The 21,913-nt window shown below is 41.9% G+C and overlaps 1 protein-coding gene across 1 annotated transcript; it reads left to right on the forward strand.

The window, feature by feature from the left end:
- The first annotated feature begins 9,461 nt into the window (after positions 1-9,461).
- Positions 9,462-12,993, forward strand: LOC146572496 (uncharacterized). The gene is made up of 2 exons (XM_085276718.1): positions 9,462-9,901; positions 10,166-12,993. Exons 1-2 carry the CDS (start codon positions 9,745-9,747, stop codon positions 11,491-11,493), a joined length of 1,485 nt encoding a protein of 494 aa, XP_085132844.1. The 5' UTR covers positions 9,462-9,744; the 3' UTR covers positions 11,494-12,993.
- The last annotated feature ends 8,920 nt before the right edge of the window (positions 12,994-21,913 follow it).

The raw sequence follows: 21,913 nt of genomic DNA on the forward strand, positions 1-21,913 counted from the left end.
TACACTTTTATGAATCCTTTGAATGGACTAGATGTGCGGTTGTATAGTTGAAGGCTTAGCATGGTGCTTTAAGGTTGCATGGCTAAAAATAGTGCCTCTATCAGTTAGCAGAGCAGCAGATAGACTGAGAAGCTGCAGACTGGTAGTCCTGCTGAATGTAGTAAAAGCTACAGTATTAGTATCCATTTTTTCCCTCGATCGTGTCACCGACAATAAGTTTAAGCATGCGCGCGGCTGCAGAAAGGCTTAAAATTCACATTTTACGTTTTTGAAACTCTTACTTGACTGAATCGTTGCTGGGTATAAAGCACAAAAAAAACCGCCGTATGATTTATCAATGTGAAATAATTGGCTCCGGGTTCAGTTGCGGAAGACGCAAGCTCGTTGTTTGACCCCTTGACCTGCTAACGTAAAAGCAGAGTATCAAGGGATTTTGGACACAGACGAGCCACATCATCTGCCTTTTTGCTGCTTCTCTCAGAGGAAATGGATTCCACATCCCCTCAATGCAACTACAGTCGAAAATGCATTTATTTCTTTGAAGAGTGCGGACAATCTGTGTGACTAAAGCACTCACTGCGCAATCCATCCCCCTCACCCAGGACCCTTTTTTCACAGTGAGATGGGATAATAGCCAAACAGCATCAGAGCTAACTAATGTGACTGCATAATAAACAGATGAGTCAGGGAGTATTCATTTGCATATCATCCCAACCTTATCAGAGCTTCTATACAGTGAATATTTTGTGATTGCCTGCTGCCGGTGATTCGGCTGAGTGAGTGCGGTGAATGCAGTGTCCAAAATGCAGCAGCTCTGTGGGGAAAGGGGCTTTTTTTCTTCTTTTCTTCCTGTGATGGAGATCATTATACATGTACAGAGTAATTATAAAGTTGTCTAATAGCACCCCCTCCCACCACCCCAGCACACACATAGACACACACATACATGCACACACACAGCAGTGACTCCTGTATTGAATGTAATTACTGGGAAGGTATGCTAGAGGGAGCTAATTAATAAGGCATTTGTGAGTGGAAAAGTGGCTTTTTGAATACAGCTTAGCTATCATTTTACTTACAATGGAGAGCTACTTAGAATTAAAGCAGTATAAGTGGATAATTATGCTAATGGATCAATTTGGATTTAAGATATGGTGGCAGGCTGTATTTCTAGATGATCACTGTTCATGCATTACAGCACTACAGTGGCTCTAACACACAGTTTCTGTGCTCATGTGGGCTTGCATGTTCGTATTATTTCACTGCAGATATCAGATGTTTTCTTGTCCCGAGGCCACACGCTGCTCTGTGTGTGCGAGAGTGTGTGTGAGCGTGTGTGTGTTCTCCTCTGACACAACTTTTTTTTTTTGGCCTTTCATACAAACAAACAAAGCTTCCAGGCTAACTGGCTATGAATTTGCGCTTCTTAGGAAGTAAGGTTTTTTTGTTTGTTTGTTTTTTCTCGGTCCCTGTGTATTCCTCAAGCCTCGTGGCTTTAAACTGCTCAATGGATCACGTCTCATTAGCGTACTGCATGTTAATGTTGTTGTGGAACTCCAGCTTTGACATCACTGACCACACAGGATGGCGTGACAGCGTTTGTTCTCCCCGACATCAAAAACAGCAAGCTTTCCTCTCATTAGGAGTCATCCTAATTGCTGTTTACACTAAATGGCTTTCGATAAAATTTGCTCTAGGATCTATCATATTCACTTTTACACACAAACTCCCCCGCCCCCCTCCTCAGAAGCTTGCTGTTTAATACCGAACTTGCCTCAGCCAACATAGGTCTATGTATGTTATGTAAGGCCCACTATAAATAGGTTCACCCGGGATCTTTTGTCTTTACCTGATTCGCTCTTAGCCCAACAGTTTTTATTTCTGGAGAGAGCTGTGGAAGCTAGTGCAATGTAGAGCCGGCCGTTTCCATAGTTACTTTTGTTAGCTGCAAGCTCTTAACATTCTTCATCTGTTTCCTCACATGTCTGCTGTTAGCTATTTATTTGAATGTGTTTGCATTGCAGGTCTCTGTAATGACCAGTATATGCGCGGCAGTGAAGCACCGATACGAATAATGCTTTCTAATAATTAACGGACGTACATTTTCATACACTTTGTGGAGTCACTTGATAAGAGAAAGAGCAACAAATAGAAATCGGTGTGGGTGCAGATGAGTCAGAGACTAGAATATGCCGACCTATTAACTTAAGTTGGTCAAAAGTACATGCAATTAGTTCCATGTTGCGTGAAAATGATGTAGTGCAGTGGATGTTATTGAGCTTCAGTCTAAAGGCATTGCTGGTTTGTCTGTCAAATGAAATATTATAGATATTTACATTGCTTTCTCTTAATTTCATGTTATCTAACAGTATGTGTTTCGTGCGAGTTAAGGAATGCTTCACCTCTGTGGAGATGTTATAATTGAAACAGCAAAAAAAAAAAAGAAAGAAAGAAAATGTTAATGTCTTGGCTTTTTTTGTTTTGTTGTTTGTTTGGATTTCTTTTGAAAATGTGCAGGCAGTTAGGTAACACCAGGTGCAGTAGCTGGATCGGGCCCAAGAATCGGACTGTCAGAGAGCCGTAAGCATGGATGCAACAGAGAAGAGGGCAAGGTGGGAGCCATGCGAGCACAGCGTGTGTGGAGGAGTCTGGGGGCATAGTTAAAGAAACACTGGGGCATTCCGCAATCACGATTGGAGAGCTGGAATCTGATTCTCACCCATCCCTGTTGTAGAACCAAAGAGTACAGGCAGGCGGCTGGGGACCAAAGTGGGCGAGTGCGAAAGTATTTTTGGATCGCATGGGAAACCTGCCACACCAACAGCAGCAGCAGCATCGGGGCCTGGTACCGGGCTTCCCTAACCCACTCCCACTCTCAGAGGAAGAGCAGGAGAGAGATGTTCCTTCAAAGACGAACCACGCTTCCGCTGCTTTCATTTTTCTTATTTGTGCTATTTCGCTTTCAATTGCCCAGTGTTTGGATGATGATGTAGTATATATAACTATGCAGAGCCCCACATGACAGAGAGAGAGAGAGGGAGAGAGAATAACGAACTTGGCAGCTGAGGCGAGTATCTTGTATTTATAGAAAGTCGTGTTTCCGGCAGAGGTTTCTGTGGTTTTAGCACTCCCAATCCATTTTTGCGGTGTCTTACTGGCCCCATTGTAGTCAGGTTTAGACTGAAGATGTTCCCTCATCTAACGCCTTGGGGGGGAGATTTGACTGTGAGACGTGTCAGAATGTGATTTGGGGGTGGCAGATGGATTTCTGCTAGCACCGTTTAACCCTTACTTTCGGAGGATTTCTCCATAAATGTTCTGTGCAGTCAGAAGCAGAAGACATTAGCAAAAAAGTACGGCACAGCTCTTGAGGCTGAATGTAAATGTGTTATATATACATATACATTTTCACACCATCAGGATGCAGAGAAGATGGGAGCTTACCTTGTTAAATTTTTTTTATTTTCTTAATCTCAGTTCTTTTGTATTTGTCTTGTGGATCCAGTGCAGTAATTTCTGTATAAGCTCTCCAGATCATGGTGGGTTTGAGGTGCTTTTTTATTTCAAACAGCAACGACAGCCTCTGCATCTCAGTGGATTTCCTGGTATGGATCAGGTTCGTCTATTATTTACTCTCAAACACTGTGGGCTGCAAAGCTGGTTGACAGGATGCCAAGGCATTGAGATTTCCAGGAGTTACTGTACACATCAGGTTCATTTTAAAGCATCAGTTGTAGGTGCAAAATGATTGTGTTCTTTTAACAAGAAGTAATGTTGATGTGACTATAGAAAGATCCAGTGATTTAGTTCAATTCAATTTTATTTGTATAGCGTCAAATCACAACAAAAGTCGCCTCAAGGCTTACTAACGTAAGTTAGTCCAGGTGTCAAACTGTTAAAGGCCAAGAAAATCAAACAGCGGCGGAGCTGTGTTGTCCGGAAAATTTAGAATTCCTATTGCAAATCGATTGATGGAAAGAAGCCTGCAACAGATTTTCAATAACTAGTGAAAGCCATCCACTTATCTGATTTGGCTTCAAACCAGAATTATAGTGTGCGCTGCAGGACAAAGGCAATAAATTCTATCAATAAGAACAGACAATTACAAGAGCACCTTTGGTCTCTGGGTGGAACACGAGCTCACATTTTTGGGGGAATTGAAAATTCGAAAATTAACACTTGCAGATCCCAAATACAATACAATCTATTGATGAGACTTTTTTGATATGCAATTTGTTTCACTAGCTTGACTGAGACCAGAATGAGCACCACACAATGTGCATTTACATGCCAGGATGTGCCTTTTTTTGTAATGATGTGTTATAAAGGCTCAAACCATCATCTGGGTTTCATCTGTATTACTGATCTAGGTTGTTGGTAAAGCAGCGGTTAGATATTCCATTTCTTACGAAGTCAAAATAGCCAAATATACAGCAGGCATTATTGTCCACCCTAACCTTCATCTCACAGGCAATGATTTCAGAGGACACTCACTCCTTTCTGCCTCTTCAACTCGTGTCAGGCACCCACCTGGTAAGAAAAACTCCCACTGCCTGTCCAGGAGCGAACCTGAAAATAACCCAGCCAGATGCTTCACTTTGACCTAAACATCCAATAAAGCAGTTGCAACGTTACCAATGAGTTAACATAGACTTACTATGTTTTTTCTGTCAGAGTAGGCCCGATATCATCAGGACACTGCTATTTTTTTCACATGCAGACACTAAACGCTATGAAATACCGAGTGTATTTCATGGAAAATGTTAGCAGCGTGACTTTGAGCACAAAAGTAAAATCAATTGGCCCACCACTGTGGTCTAGACTGAAAATATCAAAAACTTTTATATTACACTCTTCCTCTGTGATCCCTTGACTGATGATTTAGAGCCGCCAGCAGGATTTTACTTTTTTTTCTTTTTTTTTTACCTTTTTCCTGAAGTATCTTCACATTTAATAGAAGACGTGCAGCGCAAAATTCCTATAAATATTCATAATTGTCCGGTGACACATCTTAATGGCTTTGATTATCCTCTGACTTTTCCTCCAGTCTAACGGCGAGGCTGACATTTCTGCACTGTGGAAAGATTTTGCAAGAAATTTGCTACACGTGTTAAAGCCCGTCCTCAATGAAGTGGCGATCCACTTCATGTAGCAGGTCCAGATTTTAATTTGTCTCGCTCTTCATGACAAAACAAGTGCAATTGTGTTAATTGCGCATCTGCAGGGAATTACTTGTGCAGGTATTTTGAAGGATTGTTCAAAATTAATTTCAGTAGTAGTAAAAAAAAAAAAAAACACATATTATCAGTTGAATCTGACTAGAAAAGAAAGTAAAAGCTTAAGAGGTTTGCTGACTGTGCCTCAAAATAATGTTTTAAAAAGCATTTTTGTGGAAGTTGTAACATTATCTTTCCCATAGATTTCAGTTCAGGGTTATTTAAGTGCCATGCCTCTGATGTAGCTCTCACGCCTCTTATTTCTGGCTAGGCTAAAATGTTGGACAGGGTTTCATGTAATAATAATAATAATAATATTGCCATTTTCAGTGTGTCAACATTTAGCCCAAAGCCTCACAGCCTTAGCAGGGCTGTGGACTTCACAAAGGAAAGAGCTAAAGCAGAAGTAGGCGCTCAGTGTTTGTTTGTCTGTTTGTTCATTTGTCTGTCTGTTTTCAGGAGGATAAAAGACAAAACAGAAAACTGCCAAGCAGACTTTCATGAACCTTAGAGGGGAAATGGAATAGAAAGAATCCATTCAGTTTTAGGGCAGGTCTGGTTCACTCTTTTTTTTTAAACCCTTTGTCACCCAAATATCAGACATATTATTATCAGACTTATTTTGTAATTTTAGCTGCAAAAGTAAAAAAGTAATAGTCGTCTTTCAGGAACCATCTGAATTTCCCCTCTAGCCCAAAATGTTTGAGGAGCTCTGGTAATGTGAGGCGCACATGGTGAAATCTAGGCGGAGCTGATTTTTCTGTCTGTGTTCAGACAGCAGTACCTTGTGAATGCTTTGTGCTACCACGATACACCGAATATCCCCATAAAACTCGTCTTCTCTACTTTCCGAAAGCATTTAAATTTCGTAACTAGCACGAACGGAGTTACGGTTATTTGAAGAGCTCTTGTAAAATGGGCCCTACACCGGGCTGATAGTAAAAAGATGGGTTAAGATGCCAAAACAGGGCACTTGACTCCAGACCTTAAGGTTAGAAGACAAATTAATATATTAGCTAAATTAGAAAGTACTACAGCTTGAGCTTGTTATAGGTCAGTACTATATTAAAGCAAGTTCTACTTGTGCTCTACTGAAACTATCCATTTAGCAGAAGTGCCAAGACATCCTTTCATTAAAGCAATGTTTCATCTTCTTTCCATTGCCAGCACTTTAAACCTCTTTTGAAGTCAATATCTTATTAAAACAGAGAAGTTGGTATTGCTCTACATTCTTTCCCTGCCTAGCAAGCCGTTTCCTCAGAAACAGGAGCATTTTGTCTCACAGTGCTCAGAGGAAGGGAATAAAACAAAGGCTTTCATTTAACTTTCACAGGTATGGAGTTACCCCTGCGCTATAATGTCAGTAAGTGCTAACATTACGTAAATCCATTACTTAGTCCCTGTGCTGTGGCATTTTATGGAGGAGAGAGGTTAGCCACACTGCAGTTATCATAACAGCATCTCGTGATCTGAACTCTGTGTGATCAGATTGGTTTTAATAGACTCTGGATTACTTGGAGGCAGTTCCTCAAAGCTAAACATCTCTGGGCCTAGAATTAGAGTGCATAGCTGAGGTGAAAACGATTTGTTCCGGAGAATGTCACTGCTGCAATGAAAGAGCTTATATGCTATTATCATACCCTACCTTAAAAAGATGACAGGGTAGCGACTTAGAGATCCTTTGATACATTTTCCAGCGCTCAGTATTGATGGAGATAACATAAAATTTGAGCTGTCTAGCGTGAGCGGGCTGTTTATTATGGCTAATAGTCCTTTTTGCATTTGTGCTGCAGTAGACACAGTAACTTTTATTCCATATAGTCCACAATCTCTCTTACCTTCGGTTAATCTCGCCTGTAACAAAACACACTTAGAGTCAGGTGGAATGGCCTGAGATCTGAGCCCTTGCAGTTGTCTGTCGTACGTGAATGAAGCAGCTTTCTGGTTTTCCTTCCCTTGCCTTGTTAGATTTTTGCTCGTGTATAGCCGCGTGCACTTGTGACCCCGTGTTGCTGGCTTTACAGCTATTGCAAAAGTCAAATTAAAGAGCGATTTCCCTTTTCTAAGATTGCTTCATTTGAATACGTTTTAACCCTAAAAATTACACAGTGCGGTAGATAGAAGTTTGAGAAGTCTGCATAATTTTAGGAGGGGTCCCTGTCCTTTCCTCTCTCCCAGGCGTGTTCCCTATTTTGTCCGTCTGCTTTTATAAAAGCTAAAATACCAACAGACACTCAGCGCCCACTTCATTACCTGGTCAGCCTGTGCTGTTTAATGCACTCCAGTACATGGTGCCATTTATGTACATGGCTTTACCATTAAGGGTACACAGCATTTAGTTATTGGGCTTTTTAATAAGAGGAGTTTCTGTTATTCTGACCCCTCATGTGCAGAATGTGAATGGGAAGGACACAATATAAGAAACACTTTTGAATAGCATTTCATGTCTAAAAACACAATCTTCCTCTAACCCCTTAAATACGTTTGAGGATTCATGTTGTTGTTTTTTCAGTATACTAGTATGCAGATTATGTCATGAACTGTTATTTGCTTTCTATGGAAATTAAATACAATATTAGTGCAGATGTTTGAAGTACTATTATACTTAAGGCTTAATAAGGCATCTTACTGAAATACTCAAATATTCCCATGAACATTATGGCTGTACAGAGGCTTAGAGTATCACTTATGCGCTTTAATGCTGTACAACTCAGAACTCTGGGCCTCCTGCTCATGTAAAAGAAATGTTATTTGTAGAGCTAAAAGCTCCACGGTGTTAATGGAAATGAATGATTTCGGTATGAATTCTTCTGCCGGCTATAGGATTGATTTTAAGGGAAATAATGCAATTCACCTAAATAAAGACACACACGAAGCATTCAGAGTGAAGTTAAAAAAAAAGAAAGAAAAAGTAATGACTTTTTGCTGGTTCATGTGTGATTACACGGCCGAACGCTGCACCGTCGCTATCCATGGTCCTGAACCTCCGAGCCGGAGCCAGAGGTCTGCTGCAGACTGCAGCGTCCTATGAAAGAGTATCGACTTTTTGTAATAGGAAGTGTGACCACGGAGTGCACCCGGCAACAGATGCGAAAGTGAAAAAAAAAATGCTTTGGGGGGGTTGAAATGTCATGTGAACAGTTGGGTTCAACCACTGAACACCTCAGGGGTGTTATCGACTCCCTTCAATGCTTTTAAAGGCCAAGGGTTCGCTCAGACCAGGCTGTGCTGTTATTCGCCTGATAGAGTGAGCGACCACAATTTCCAGCGGCACCTCGAGAGGAAGTGAATTTGTGAAAGTAAATCTAAGCAGTGGAACGTCTGGAAGGAGAGTTCAGCGCACTACTAGAAACATCCAGATCACACAGTCTGCACCAGACACGAGAAAGGATGGTGTCAGCCGAGGGGAAAAGAAGTACCTGAATAGGTGTGCATAGGCGTGTATTTAAAGCGTGTAGTGATATTTGTACCCCGTGTCACAGCACGTGAAGCCAGCCTCTTTCTTTTCAGGTTTTAAATAGAACAAAGTCAATTAATGTGCTTCGTTACACCTTTAATATGTTACATTTGACTTTATAGACATTTTTGTATCCTTGCGTTATATCTGCTGGGCTACATGTGCGTTATTTCTTACTCATCTCGCACATTTACGCGCATTTCAACGTCCTTTATGGCCTGTTTGGTCATGTAAGTGATCTTGTTTTATAGTATTTAGTATTCTGTATTGCATGTTATGTGTAGTTACTGCAACAAATGAGACATTTCCGTCTTTTAAGCTCATAGTCCCAAGTTGGAGTAACTCTTTTTTTTTACACATCCTTAATTGGTAACTGCTACCCTCTCGGCTACTAAACGAGAGGAATAATACTCGTTTGACATGCACAGCCAAAACAAATGGGCGCATGGACTGTGGAGCCCTTTTGACATCGTTTCTTTTCAGTGTGAAATTTTCCGCGTTGGACGAGGATGCATCCAGGAGAGGACTTTATGGCTCAAGATTAGCTTCACTTTTGTGACATTTTAATTAAAAAGACGATTCGTTTATGTGGAAAGAAAAAGGCATCATTATTAAGGAACACTACCGCCACTTGTTGCAGCGTCAGACTCCCATCTCTCCGGCATGGGAGGAGGGAGGATTTGAGGGGAGGTGGGGACACCGTCACATCCTCTGTCCATATATGGGCATGAAGTTTACACGCAGCGGGGAATCCTCTCACTGGAGCTGATGAATGGGGAGGAGGGCCGAGGGAGCTGCCAAAGTGTATATAAGGAGAGAGAGGGGAAGTCGCTGATGTGAAATCCACAGCAGGCAAATACCTACCGAGGAGCAGAAACGAAAAGGAATACCGTTAATTGCTTTTTTTCCCTGTTTTTGACCACAGACCACTTTGGATCATTTGTTGAATACCATCAAAAGGAGGGTTGAAAGAAAACAAGCTTCTGTATTATTTGTTTACCCCCTCCCTTTTTTTTATTTTACCTTTTTTATTTCCTTCCCTGGGAGAGACGGACTTTTAAGTGCATCAGTATGTTGAACAATATGGATTTGAATGCGAAAGATTCTTTCTACCCTCAGTTTGAGAATTGCAACAGTTCTTCCTTGGGGATGGAAAACAGCGTGCGGAAAGATAACCAGGAGGTGTATGTCGATGCAGAGCGGGGAGTACCTGCCCAGTTTGGCCACGGTGAGTTCGCATGTTTGCACTGTCGATGAATCTGCATGCATGACCGTTTAAAACGTAGAAGATGAGCATTACCGGAAAGCGATGAGACTTTATTTTCGGGGCAGTCCGGTATGCTCTCTATCGGGGGCAAAATACGCACGGATGTTTATGTAACGCAGTTTTTTTTTTCACACACCCCCACCAATCGCTTAAATTCCACTCATTTTTTAATCCACTTATAAAAGACTCGCGGTTACAAAGTTTCCTCTCTTTCTAATTCCACAGAAGGAACACCTGCAACTCTCAAAACCGAAGCTTCCAACTCAGAATTCGCTTTTAACCCCTGCGAGTGCCCAAAAGACACATACACCCCCTCCTCGCTCGCCTACTCCGGCAGTTTCTATGTGGAGGCATCTCAGGGAGCGCCGTGCAGCACCGAAACACTCCTCAACATGATCACAGAGATTGTGGGCATATCCACGCTGCCGCTTTCAGAAGTGCAACAGAGCGGCAGTCGGGGAACTTATCCGTCGCCTGCGCCGCTGGACAGCAGCAGTGGTAATTTTGGAGACCCTGGCTCCAAGAGGCAGTCCTACACGTGCTCCGGACCCACTCCTCCTGTGTACTCTCCGGATCAGACGTGCTCGAGGTATCCCGATGATCAGGCCGGCGGCCAGGTCCAAGACCCGTCCTCTTCCCAGCTCAACTTCAGCTCATCCCGAGCTCCTAACCAGAAGAAGGCTGAACCAAAGTCAGAGGCTGCTTCTTTCCCCGTCGTGGTGAAGAATGAGTTTGAGAGCAGCTGCTACGAGTGGGGGACCCTTAATAAGTCTGACTGTTTGGAGACCAGTTTCCAGACTGAAACCTTTCCGATGTCGAGCGATTTCCCCCCTGACCAGCAAATGGATGTAAAGGAACTTTTAGACACGTTCCCCCCGATTTGTCCCAACCCGGAGATGGAGTTTAAAGTGGAGGAGGGCATCAAACAGGAGCCGTGTTTCTCTGACACCTGTTCTCAGAGCTACTCCAGCCCCATGTACAATAATTACCTCCCACCCCCGCCGATGGGCCTCTCCTCTAACCTGAAACCCTTCCCCGAACCTCCACAGCCATCTAATCAGTGCGATTCCTTATACACAACACCAGCTTTACCGAGCACCATAGACTCCATCCTGTACTCTTCCTTGCTGCCAGATTCATTTGCCCAAAGTTACACCACCCGCGCTGCGAAGCCCCCCAGGGCCAGAAAGAGCCCTGCCGCCTCTCATGGCCCCGCCAAAGAGAAGCCCTTCACCTGCCCCATGGAGAGCTGCGACCGGCGCTTCTCTCGCTCGGACGAGTTAAACCGGCACATCCGCATCCACACAGGCCACAAACCTTTCCAGTGCCGCATTTGTTTGCGCAGTTTCAGCCGTAGCGATCACCTCACCACCCACACCAGGACTCACACCGGGGAGAAACCGTTCTCCTGCGACGTGTGCGGCAAACGCTTTGCCCGCAGCGACGAGAGAAAACGGCACGGACGCGTACATCTGAAACAAAAGGAGAAAATGGAAATTAAGCCACAGGTGACCACCGGCGCGTGGCCGTTCACTCTTCCCGAGGGGATCTGAAGACCAGGCCGCGTGTGCACACTTAACATGTTAGGATCTTTCCGTCTTGGAAGATAAACCAGCTGACTACAAGTTGATGTCTGAGTTGGTCTGACTGGTGAGCCAATACCTAACGTAAAAGGTTTTTGCGAATATTAAGAGTTTTTGAGGAGCAGAGAAGGGGAAGAGGACTGCTTCGGCCTTATTGCAGGCTGCCGATGCTGCTGACTATTATGCAAAAAAAAAAAAGTGCATAAGTTGTAAGAGTCGGTAAACAGATCAACAATTAACTTGTTGCTGTTACTGTCAGTAAAGCCAAACCTCTCCGCCCTGAATTGCATGACTGCTGTTCAGCACCTCCTTCACCTGGACAGCTCCAACCTCCATTCGCCTCTCACACTGAATGGATTGCACTTACAGATTATTAATATCTCCATTTAAGATTCTTATTTTCTGCTTTTAGCATTCTTAGAGCAATTGTTTGGACTATGTTTCTTAAAAATTCTTGCATGTTTATGTCAGTGTTTTTTTTTTTCTTTTTCCTTTGGCTGGAATATCAACCTCTGTCAAGGTACTCGTTCACTCCACAGTGAAGGTTTATTGACATGAATGTAGACTAACATATTTATGGTTCTCACCATAAAGCTGCCCACCTTTGATCAGATTTAGTGTTTGTTTATCTTCTTATCATTATGCTGTCAGTGTTTTTTGTCACTGGTCTTTGTGTTGTGTTACAATTGTTTGGATTATTACAGTTGTGAAAGATATATCATAAATGGGAAATAAATATATTTGTATTACTGTACTTTCTTTGTATTTTTATAGCCAACTGTATATTTTACAAGTATATTTGAGCGTCCTTTTTAAGGTGAATTGTATTCTAAATCATAACTAATGTCTTGGTTTTTGAGGGCTATTGTTTAGTAATACAATATTTTAAATGTTACAATTTGATATCGGAAACCTTTTCGCACTTCATCCCATTGTTGGTACGATGAGAGTTATTTCATTGAATTGTTGATCTAGATTTTAAAAAAAGGGAATGTACTCTAGTTGTGGTACGGCTTTTCAATTCAAGCCATTTTACAGTATGTACAGAGGTATGTTTATTCGAGCTAGGGAAAAAACCTAGCAAATCATATTTAAAAAGAAAAAAAAACATTGCTTTTAAGTAATCAGGTAGCACACATTGCTGCGAGTTTCTGTAGACTTTACCTTGGCGATGAAAGGGTTTTTGACTCCTCATATCTTTTGCTGGAGATACTGTATGCTGAAAAATGTTCACACTTTAGCAAAAAAACGTAAAAACAAAACAAAACAAAACAAAAAAAATGTTCAGAGTTTGGTGAAACTGTCACCAACAGGGTACTGCAAAAAGTAATTTAACTCGCCTTAAGTTATATTAACTGTTCAAGTAAAGATTTTGTACATACACAGTTTCTACAATACTTTAAATTAATATCGATGTTGTTATTTTTATGAAAAGTTTATGAGCAAAATAAAATTTTCTGGAAGCAGCAAGTTTCTCGTGTGTGTGGTTTGGAATGATCTCACTTTGCTCAATGGTATCGTGCGCCGTCGAGACCCCCCGTCGGAGCATTCAGATGAGTGTGTGTCTTACCCAAAATAAACATTATAACAGGCCCCCCATGGCACCACACTGTAGCCCTAACATTAGACATCGCAGTTCTGCCCTGTGACTCACGAGGCTCAAACACATTACAGTGAATACCTCGCCCCGAATCCCTGTTGACTTCAAAAGATTTTCTCGTGATGTGAACACCACATGTGCCACGGTAATCTTGTTAAAAAGGACATTTTCTTGCCATGTCAATGAGATGATCTCAAGCCTTGTGTTCATTCATTCCTTTGTTCATTCAATTGCCCCTTTTTCCTCTTTTTTGGGGGCTATAGAAGGATATTAATTTCAACTCAAGCGCTGAACACGATCATCTTCTATTATCGTGATTTTGTTTCTTTTTGAATAACGCTGGAACTTTAGCCTCCTCTTGTCAAAACTTCCCATTGCATTCCTGTAAGTGCAGGTAATAATCTTTGTGCCTTCAGACCTTTCTACAAGAAAAAGGAAAGAGTGACTCAAAGCTGTGGTGAAAGCCATTTCTTCATTTTGTAATCTTTAGAGTGTTTTTTTTAAGCAGCACTCTGTAAAGAAGAGATCATTGTACGAGCAATGCTTAACGTAAAAGCAACTACAACACTGATTTGCTCTACTGTGTACATGCATACGATTTTCAGAGGCATTTTTCAACATGCCAAAATCTCACAATCTGTCACCGCAAACCGTGGAGCCATCCATGTATGAGGGTCTCCGCGGTGGTACACTGCCCGTGACGCAGTTGGCTGGCAGATCACTACTTTGCATGCCCACGGCAGTGCGCAAGTGCCTGCGTTGTCTGTGGCTGACAAACATACTGTAGCAGTGTGGAAATGCAAGCTGCCACACAGAGCACTGTGAATAGTATGTACCCATCCTCTCCTGTCTATCACTCATCCTTGCTTACAATAGCGCGTGGCCCAACCGGCATCGGCACGCACCCGCTTGTCCGTGTTGTTTTAGTGGCAAACATTGTCCAGTGATGGATGGTTGAGGTTTTTAAATTGCGGCGATGTGCAGTCACGGTGACCATTATCCAGACACTTGAAGATTGAAGAGTTATTGAACTGTGGCCAGTGATGGAATTTCTGCAATTGTGCGTTTGTAAGCTCAAATTCGCATTTGCATACTGTAAATGGCTGATGTATCTGCACCATGTGAGCCCGGTCTCAGCAGCGGTGCCTTTATTGAATATGTTTAGTATGTTGTAAGTCTTCCTAACAAAAGACGTAAATCAGTTCTTTTCCTCTGACTGACGAGTGTGTGCGTGTTGTTGTTTTAAAAAAACTCCTGTAGATATGCATAATTGCTGAAGCCATTAAGTAATTGTGCAGGGAGGGCACATGACAGAGCACCATGCTTTCTAAGAACGTGGACCACTGTGAATTGTAGCACATCAAGTCCATTAAATCCTTGCCAGGGCATTACTAATGCAAACATGTTAACAAAAACTGTTGCACTGTGTAGAGGGGGGGTTAGTTTATCCAAGGTAGCGCGTCTGTGTGACTAACATATTCCATATGTGACCAAGGAGAAAACCATGAACTGATGTGATTTTACTGCCTTATTGTCTCATCCAATTAATCGCTTGATGTAGGATTGCTTCTGGATAAGTCAATGGTACTATTTATCTGCTGCACCAAATGAGTACTTTGGCTCAGGATAAAAAAAAATCCTAAAAAATGACAGCGAAGGATTAGATGGGCCCAAATTCTGAGGATAAGTGTCACTACAGGATGATTTGTACTTACATGTTCATTACTTGTAATCACCAGCTTTCTGTTTTTCCCCCAATTGGCACACAGCAGTTTGTTTTATGTACATCATTTGTTCTTCATAGTCTTTTTCATCATGCAACAACACACTGACCTCCATTAGTTCTATATGATGACATAGACTAATAAGCATCCCTCCTCCTCCTGAGTGTGAAGCCCTTCCAAAGCTGTACTGCCATTGAATGTCTGAAGCCTATCTTGAGAGGGATAAGTACAGCTCCAGTTGTCTCTGAAGAGTCCAACATCCCTTTTATCCATGCTTGAACTCCAAACAATTCTGCCTCTACAACAATAATCCAATAATGACTTTCAGAATGTATGAAAAGGAATTTATTTGCGTATATGAAGGTTCAGAAGCAGTTTCATTGGTTCAAGCTTCAGGTATCAGGTCACCTCAAGTACCTATTAATAATCACAGTCCTACTTGAGACGGTCTATATGGCCACACAGTCTCATTCGCTTGTGGATTGATCTATTGTGGGGTAATCACCACATAATTTTATGCGCACCTTTAAAATGTGCACCGGGGCACGTCACGGTCCTTGGGGTGGGCTCGGTAATCAAGGTGCATAATCGCATGGCGGTAATGGCAATCAGGCTTAGCAGATTAATTCCTCGGATCATACATCAGCCAGTCAGTCCTGTATCTGATCATGAAGAAGGGTGTAGGTGGTCTGGAGAGTGTAGGTGATTAAAAAGAAGAGAACCTTTGCAGTGAGAAGGTGCTTGTTATGCAAACATTTTAAAGTGCCCAATTCTTTTCCCTTGCTCTGGCTCCGAAATTCTTCATTTGTATTACTGATCAGGCGAAGCAGAAAAGTGAGGGGAAGAAAAAAAGAACTTTTCTTTCCTTGCTCCTTCATAACTGGTAAGTCAACTCTGGGTCAAGAAGTTCAGTCTAGCACTTTTATCCAGTGAGCAACATGTCTACATCAAAGGCACCTTAGCTGAGTTAGGGAAATATAAATAATGATCCATTTAAAAAAAAAAAGCTTTAATGAGTAAAAAATGATACGGTGTCTGTAGTGAGTTTCTCTATAGGTCAGTGAAACATCTTTCAGCTCACTGTTTTGGATTGTGGCTGCAGCTGTTTTCTATCCGCTATCGCCACACTCGCAGTATTTTTACAGAAGCAACATCCAGCTGTTTTCTGCAATAAACCTATGAAAGCCCACTGTACCTTCCCAGCTTGGCATAAAAAAGCAGACAGCTAAAAAGCAGCTGGCTCATAAACAGCAGTGGAATATTAAACAGCTAAAGAGAGGCATTTACCTTGAGAACAGGTGGAGACCAAAAGCAGAGCTAAAAGGAGAACGATGGCCAGAGATGTGATGTAAATGTTTATGTTTATCTCTACCTGTGAGTATGTAAAACAGGTGGTGCTATACTTGTTTAAGATGACATAATCCTGATATATCTAGTATAAGACTTCTTTATATTTTAACTCCAAGCAGACAGTCTTGAGCAGGTTATTGAGGCTTTCTGAGGGGCACTTAAAGCATTTCTTTAGACATTGGCTGCTTTTTCACTCATTTTCAGTCGAGTCCTTGTACCTGACCATTTTCAGAGGAATGCTTTAACACTTACCTGTGACTCATTCAAGTATAAAAAAGGCTCCTAACTCAAGGGATGAACCAGTGTTGTGTTTACACATAACAGTAAACAGCAAAGAACCGATTTTAAATTGTACCTTTAGGCATTTTGTTACTGGCAGCCTGTCACAAAAACACATTATTTGTTCCCATTTTTTTTTTAGTTGAATCTATGAAAAATGCCAAAGATAACACAATGTGACAGACATAAAATTTTATTTTTCCACCAAGGAGGTGAGTCCCAAAAAGCTGAAAACTGGCAATACATGGGATTTCCCAGCGTAGTATGCAGTTTGTCCTTAAAACATCTGAGGAAAGTGGACAAGTGGAGGACAAAAGAAGAAGTGTCAGGCCTAAAAACGATCTACAGCAGATGAACAGTATCTGAAAGTCATGTCCTTAAGAAACAGGAAAACAATCCAGCAAAGACCTGATAGAGGACTTGAGAGATGCATCTGGCCCTTCAGCACATCCATCTGTTTATCAGAAATGGTCTCAGTTTCAGGGTGGCTTCAAGAAGCCATTCTTAGGGGAGGGAAACAGGGAGAAAAGCTTGAGGTACCCTAAATTAAACAAGAATTGGACTGAAAATCTGTGATGGAGTGATGAATCCAAATTTGAAACTTTTGGTTCAATTCATCATCAGACTGTAGCGAAGACGTAAGGAGAGGCACAACAGTGAGTTTCTACAGGCATCTATAAAACATGGTGGAAGCTCTGTCACGATGTGAAGCTGTAATTCAGTCAGTGGTGTTGGGGACCTTCTTAAAACACAGAAAAGTAAAATCAGGTTTGATCTGCCATACAATACCATCCAGAAATGGCTCAATGTTTGAGTGTGATAATGATCCCAAACACAGTGCCAATGGATTCAATGGATGGAGAAACATAAACAGTCATTGACAATCTCCCCAGAGCCCCAACATTGCTGAAGCAGCGTGGGATCCTTCTGACAGAGGACAGAACAAAAGGCAGCCAACATCCAAAAAGGACCTTTTAATGTCCCTCAATAAGTCTGGAGAACTATTCCCGAAGACTGTCTAAATACATCAGAAGAAAGATTGACTGAAAGAGTTCAGGCTGTGTTGAAGAATAAATGTGGTCATACCAAATATTGACTCTCAAGCATGTTACAATTGTACAAACTCTCTTTTTGCCTCATATTATGTATTTCCATTTATGCTTCTACATATTTCAGGACTTTTACACAGCACTGTAGTTGGCAGCATCTAATGTAAGCTAAGACCTCATGGTGCAGCAGCAGCGGGTGTGAAAGAAAGAGGAATATTTCTAAAATCAGAAATTTGAAAACAACTGCTAGGAGCAGACACATTGAGGATGTGATTAACTATCAGTACAAACTACAAGACGTACAAAGGCACAGAATTTGTGCCCAAAAACACGAAAAAATCAACTTGCGAGATCATTTATGATGTCACAAGACTAAACTGGAGCTGTTTGGAGTCATGGACCAGTAGTAGAACATTAAAGCAAGAAGAATGATGCTTTGCTGTTGCAGTAAATTAAAAAAGTTGACCATGTGACTGGCGTCTTGGATTTAAAATACTAAGGCCATGCCTCAAAAGGAATACGATGCCCTCAGTGCATAAACAGAAAACTGGTAATCACTGGACAGCAACCCCGAAGCATCGGCCTAAGCTTGGTTCAAAAAACATTCCTCAAATGTCCCTGAGTGGTCTGGAATTGAATCCTTAGTGGGATATAAAGAAAGCTGTGGCAGCAAAGGAAGCTGGGAACACTAGGACCTGGTTAAATCCTCACAAAGAGAACTTGCGAGAAACTACTGGAAATATTAATCAGCGGTCATAAAAAAAGAGGATATTGTTATTAAATACTGGCTTCGGGTGGTGAGTAATTTAGCTTTTGGGCTTTTTTTGGAGAAGTGTTCTTTATTTGTAGCAGCATTACTAAGCTTAACACTATGTTCTCCAAAAAATCCCTCTAATATGTACTTTGGAGCGTTCTTTGGCTGTTTACAGATTGAAGTTGATATGCTCTGATTACCTTTTATTCACATCACTAGAATATCTCATCAGTTAAAGGAGGTTCACATTTCTGATTGCAACTGTATAAAGCGATGATTTGCCGATGTCGTGTCAGCGACTTTCAACTCCACTCCCTAAAAGTCCCTAAAAATTTGTTATTTCAGATTAACTGCATGTTTTCCAACATGATTAGCTTTTCCTCCATAATCGTTAATCTGATCAGCCGATGGCTGGTCCTTCAGGTGCTCACGCTGAAGCTGGTGAGCACCTGAAGGACATCCCAACAAAAGCTGGGAATATGAAGTACCCAGCACAAATGCTTACTGCGACTATGTGTGGAGGAAATCAACTTTAGCTGCATATATAAAGTAGCTGAAAGCATCCCTGGATTGGCAGTAATAACTCTGAAGGAAGTTGCTGAAAAAAAAAAAAAACTCCACCATGCTATTACTTGTTGCAAATAACCAGAAATCTGCTGTCACATTAGCATGAGGGCATGTGGGAAATTACCTCAAACGTAAAAGATCTGTAAAACCTCAGCATTTATATATGCAGACACACCACGCGCGCACACAACAGTTAACCCTTCTTCCCTTGAAATAATTTACCGTATGTCCATGTGTCCGGTTGGGCTGCGAGCGATTACTTTTGGTGCTTTGACATTTGCAGCAGCAGTAATGAGGCATGTCTCTGACAGCCGTGTCACTACCAGCAGCCGATGTCTCAGCTGTTCAGTTCAACACTGGGAAGAAGGCACACTGTGGCCAAACACTGGCACTCTTTCTAGATAATGATGGCTCACCCATAGAGAAGAAGCGGAGGGAACGTGTCGAAGTCTGAGAAAACTGTGCGCATGTGTGGTTCAGTAAGAGAGAAGAAGTGAGTGGGGAAAGGCCGATTGAGTTTGAAGTGTGTGTTTGTGTGTGTGTGTGTGTATGTATACATGCCTGTCATTGCCAAGATGGAATCAGAGACTGGGAGAGAGAGGAGGCTGGGCTGGGACATGAAGATTAGTAGTGGAAAAAAAAAAAGGAAAAAAAATGAGTGGGCTGAACATGCTCACACAGTGCACCCTCCCGTCAAGCAGGGCGACGATTTGCATGTGCACACCAGCCGCAACGCCAACTGCACTACGTATTCTGCATCTAAATTAACCAGCGAAATCAAGCGCGGCTCTCAGGAGCTCCATGAAATGTATGCAAAATGTAGCTACTTCAGCATTAGCAGCTTTTGCTTTCTCTGCCACCGTCGCCGCCGCCGTTGTTTTAATACCTGCTGAATTCTGACAGTTGTGGATTGGAGCCATTAAGGGAAGAATAACTGAAAACAGAAAGGCCCATTACTTTCTGTCAGCCACATAAGTGCCCTAAATCATAAAGAGGTGCTTTTTTTTTTAACCATGCAGATGAATAGCATGAAATATAGATACATTTATTATGGAACAACTTGATATCAAGGAGACGAGAGATGAGTGCATGCTAGAGCGAGCACGGTCATCTGGTTTTGAAGTTTATCCGTCCACACGGTTTTCTTTATAGCCTCCCGCCAGTTGAGGGAACTCACTGAGTGTCTGCACTGTCAACAAGCAGCCAGGCTGTCCTTGAGGCCTCTTTGTAGAGGCAAAACAGACAGCAGCAAACAGAAAGGAGGCAGGCTGTCATTCTCCAAAAGACTCCACTCTGCCTGAGCAATGCAGGCCTCCTCAAATTAGTGAGACCTCACCAAACAAAAAGAAGTGAAATAAATAAAACTGTATTTGAAGTCTGAATTCAACATGTTTTGGTCACAATTAGGCCAAAAATCTGTGACAACTCTCATGCTCTATTTTTTTTATGCTTAGTTATGTAAAAGTTGGCATCCAGTCTCTTAGTTTTGCAAAGTCTCGTTATTGATGTATGTAATCTATATATTTAAACATTTATCCAGCTTTACATCACCACTTTTGTCCTGTCTTTCTCCCCTCACCCCCCAACCAGTCGTAGCAGGTGGCTGCTCCTCCCTCATCCTGGTTCTGATGGAGGTTTCTTCTTGTTAAGAAGGAGTTTTTTATTCCCACTGTCGCCAAGTGCCTCCTCATAACTGTGCTGTTTGGTTTTGGGGGTTTTCTCTGTGTTATTGTAGGGTCTTTACCTTACAGTATAAAGTGCCTTGTTGTGACTTGGTGCTGTATAAATAAAACAGATTTGAACAGAGCTGATCTTTCCACGTGCCTCCTTCCTGCTGTCATGCATGAGCCTTGCTGATGTTTTATGTGAAAGCTCACCTTTAGAAGAGGTCTGGCACTCTTTACTCAGTGTTTATACCTGTAGCAGTATGTCTGCAATCATCTCATCTAGAATAGTCAAGAAGAGCGCATTTCCTTTTTGTTGCACCACCTGCACATTTCCATTAGTGTCATTTACTCCAGTAAAAATAATGACATTAAATAAATTCCATACTAAATGAATGAATAGGATTGAGGCAAACAAAAAGGGCTCTTGCTGCATTTTAAGGCTTTTGCTCTCACTTGAAAAGAAGACATATTTAAATATGCAAAGGCCCTCCTCAAAAACGTGTGTTGGTATCTTACATTCTGCTGTAAATTCTTTACACACATGATATTTAAACTTTAACTAGTAACTGTAGCTTTTTAATATAAAAGCTGCACGGTCATTTTCTTTTGAAAGGTAGCAAAATACAAATATACTTTTCTCTCCAGCCTGCTCTGCTTCCACAGGCCACTGTGCTGTCCTCCTGTTAGCATGTAGCGTCACTTATAGTCCCCTCACCTCCTTATCCCTTTTCCCTGCTTTCTCCCCAGCAGTGCATAATAGCTAGCTCTGCCCCTCTTTCTCCCCCTCTCTGTGCCTTTAAGGTGGTGACTGACTGTCACTTTTACCAGAGGAGAGTGCTCAGAGAGTGACGTCTCTCCTTGTCTGAGTGTGTAGGAGCCATGCCGGGGTCACACAGGGGCGTATGCGATACAGTATGCTTTCCCAGGCATAAAAGAGCCAGCCATATATCAGACAGGAGCTGTCTCTGATCTCAAACCTGTAGGGTGTTGGAAACCTAAAGAGACATGTTTTGTCCCTTTCCTCTGATTCTCGGTGCTTTAAATGGGGGCTTTCATATGTATGAGTCAGATCAGCAGCACTCATTTAAAAATCAAAACACTTTCTCTCTCTGTAGAATTCACTTGTCGTGTGATTTTTGTAGTTTTTGTAACTGCTTTAGAGAGCTTATGGCAAGGCAAGACTGGAAAATGAGCAGCTTTGGAGGATTTAAATTTACGAAAGGCACAATTTGCTGAATGATCTATGTACATTTCGCCTATTCTCTGACTGAACATCCTTTTGGTCAATAAATATTCTTTCTTAAGACAGGTTTGCGGCAAAGACTTGATCAAGAAAATGATGCTAATTTATGCTTTGAAGATTGAGCAGCAAAATGCTAGGTTAGAAAACAGGAGAGGGA

Source organism: Mchenga conophoros, linkage group LG6 (assembly GCF_057382185.1).
Source record: "Mchenga conophoros isolate Kocher_MC1m ecotype Shallow Benthic linkage group LG6, M_conophoros_male_GT1.1, whole genome shotgun sequence".
Classification (NCBI taxonomy): domain Eukaryota; kingdom Metazoa; phylum Chordata; class Actinopteri; order Cichliformes; family Cichlidae; genus Mchenga; species Mchenga conophoros.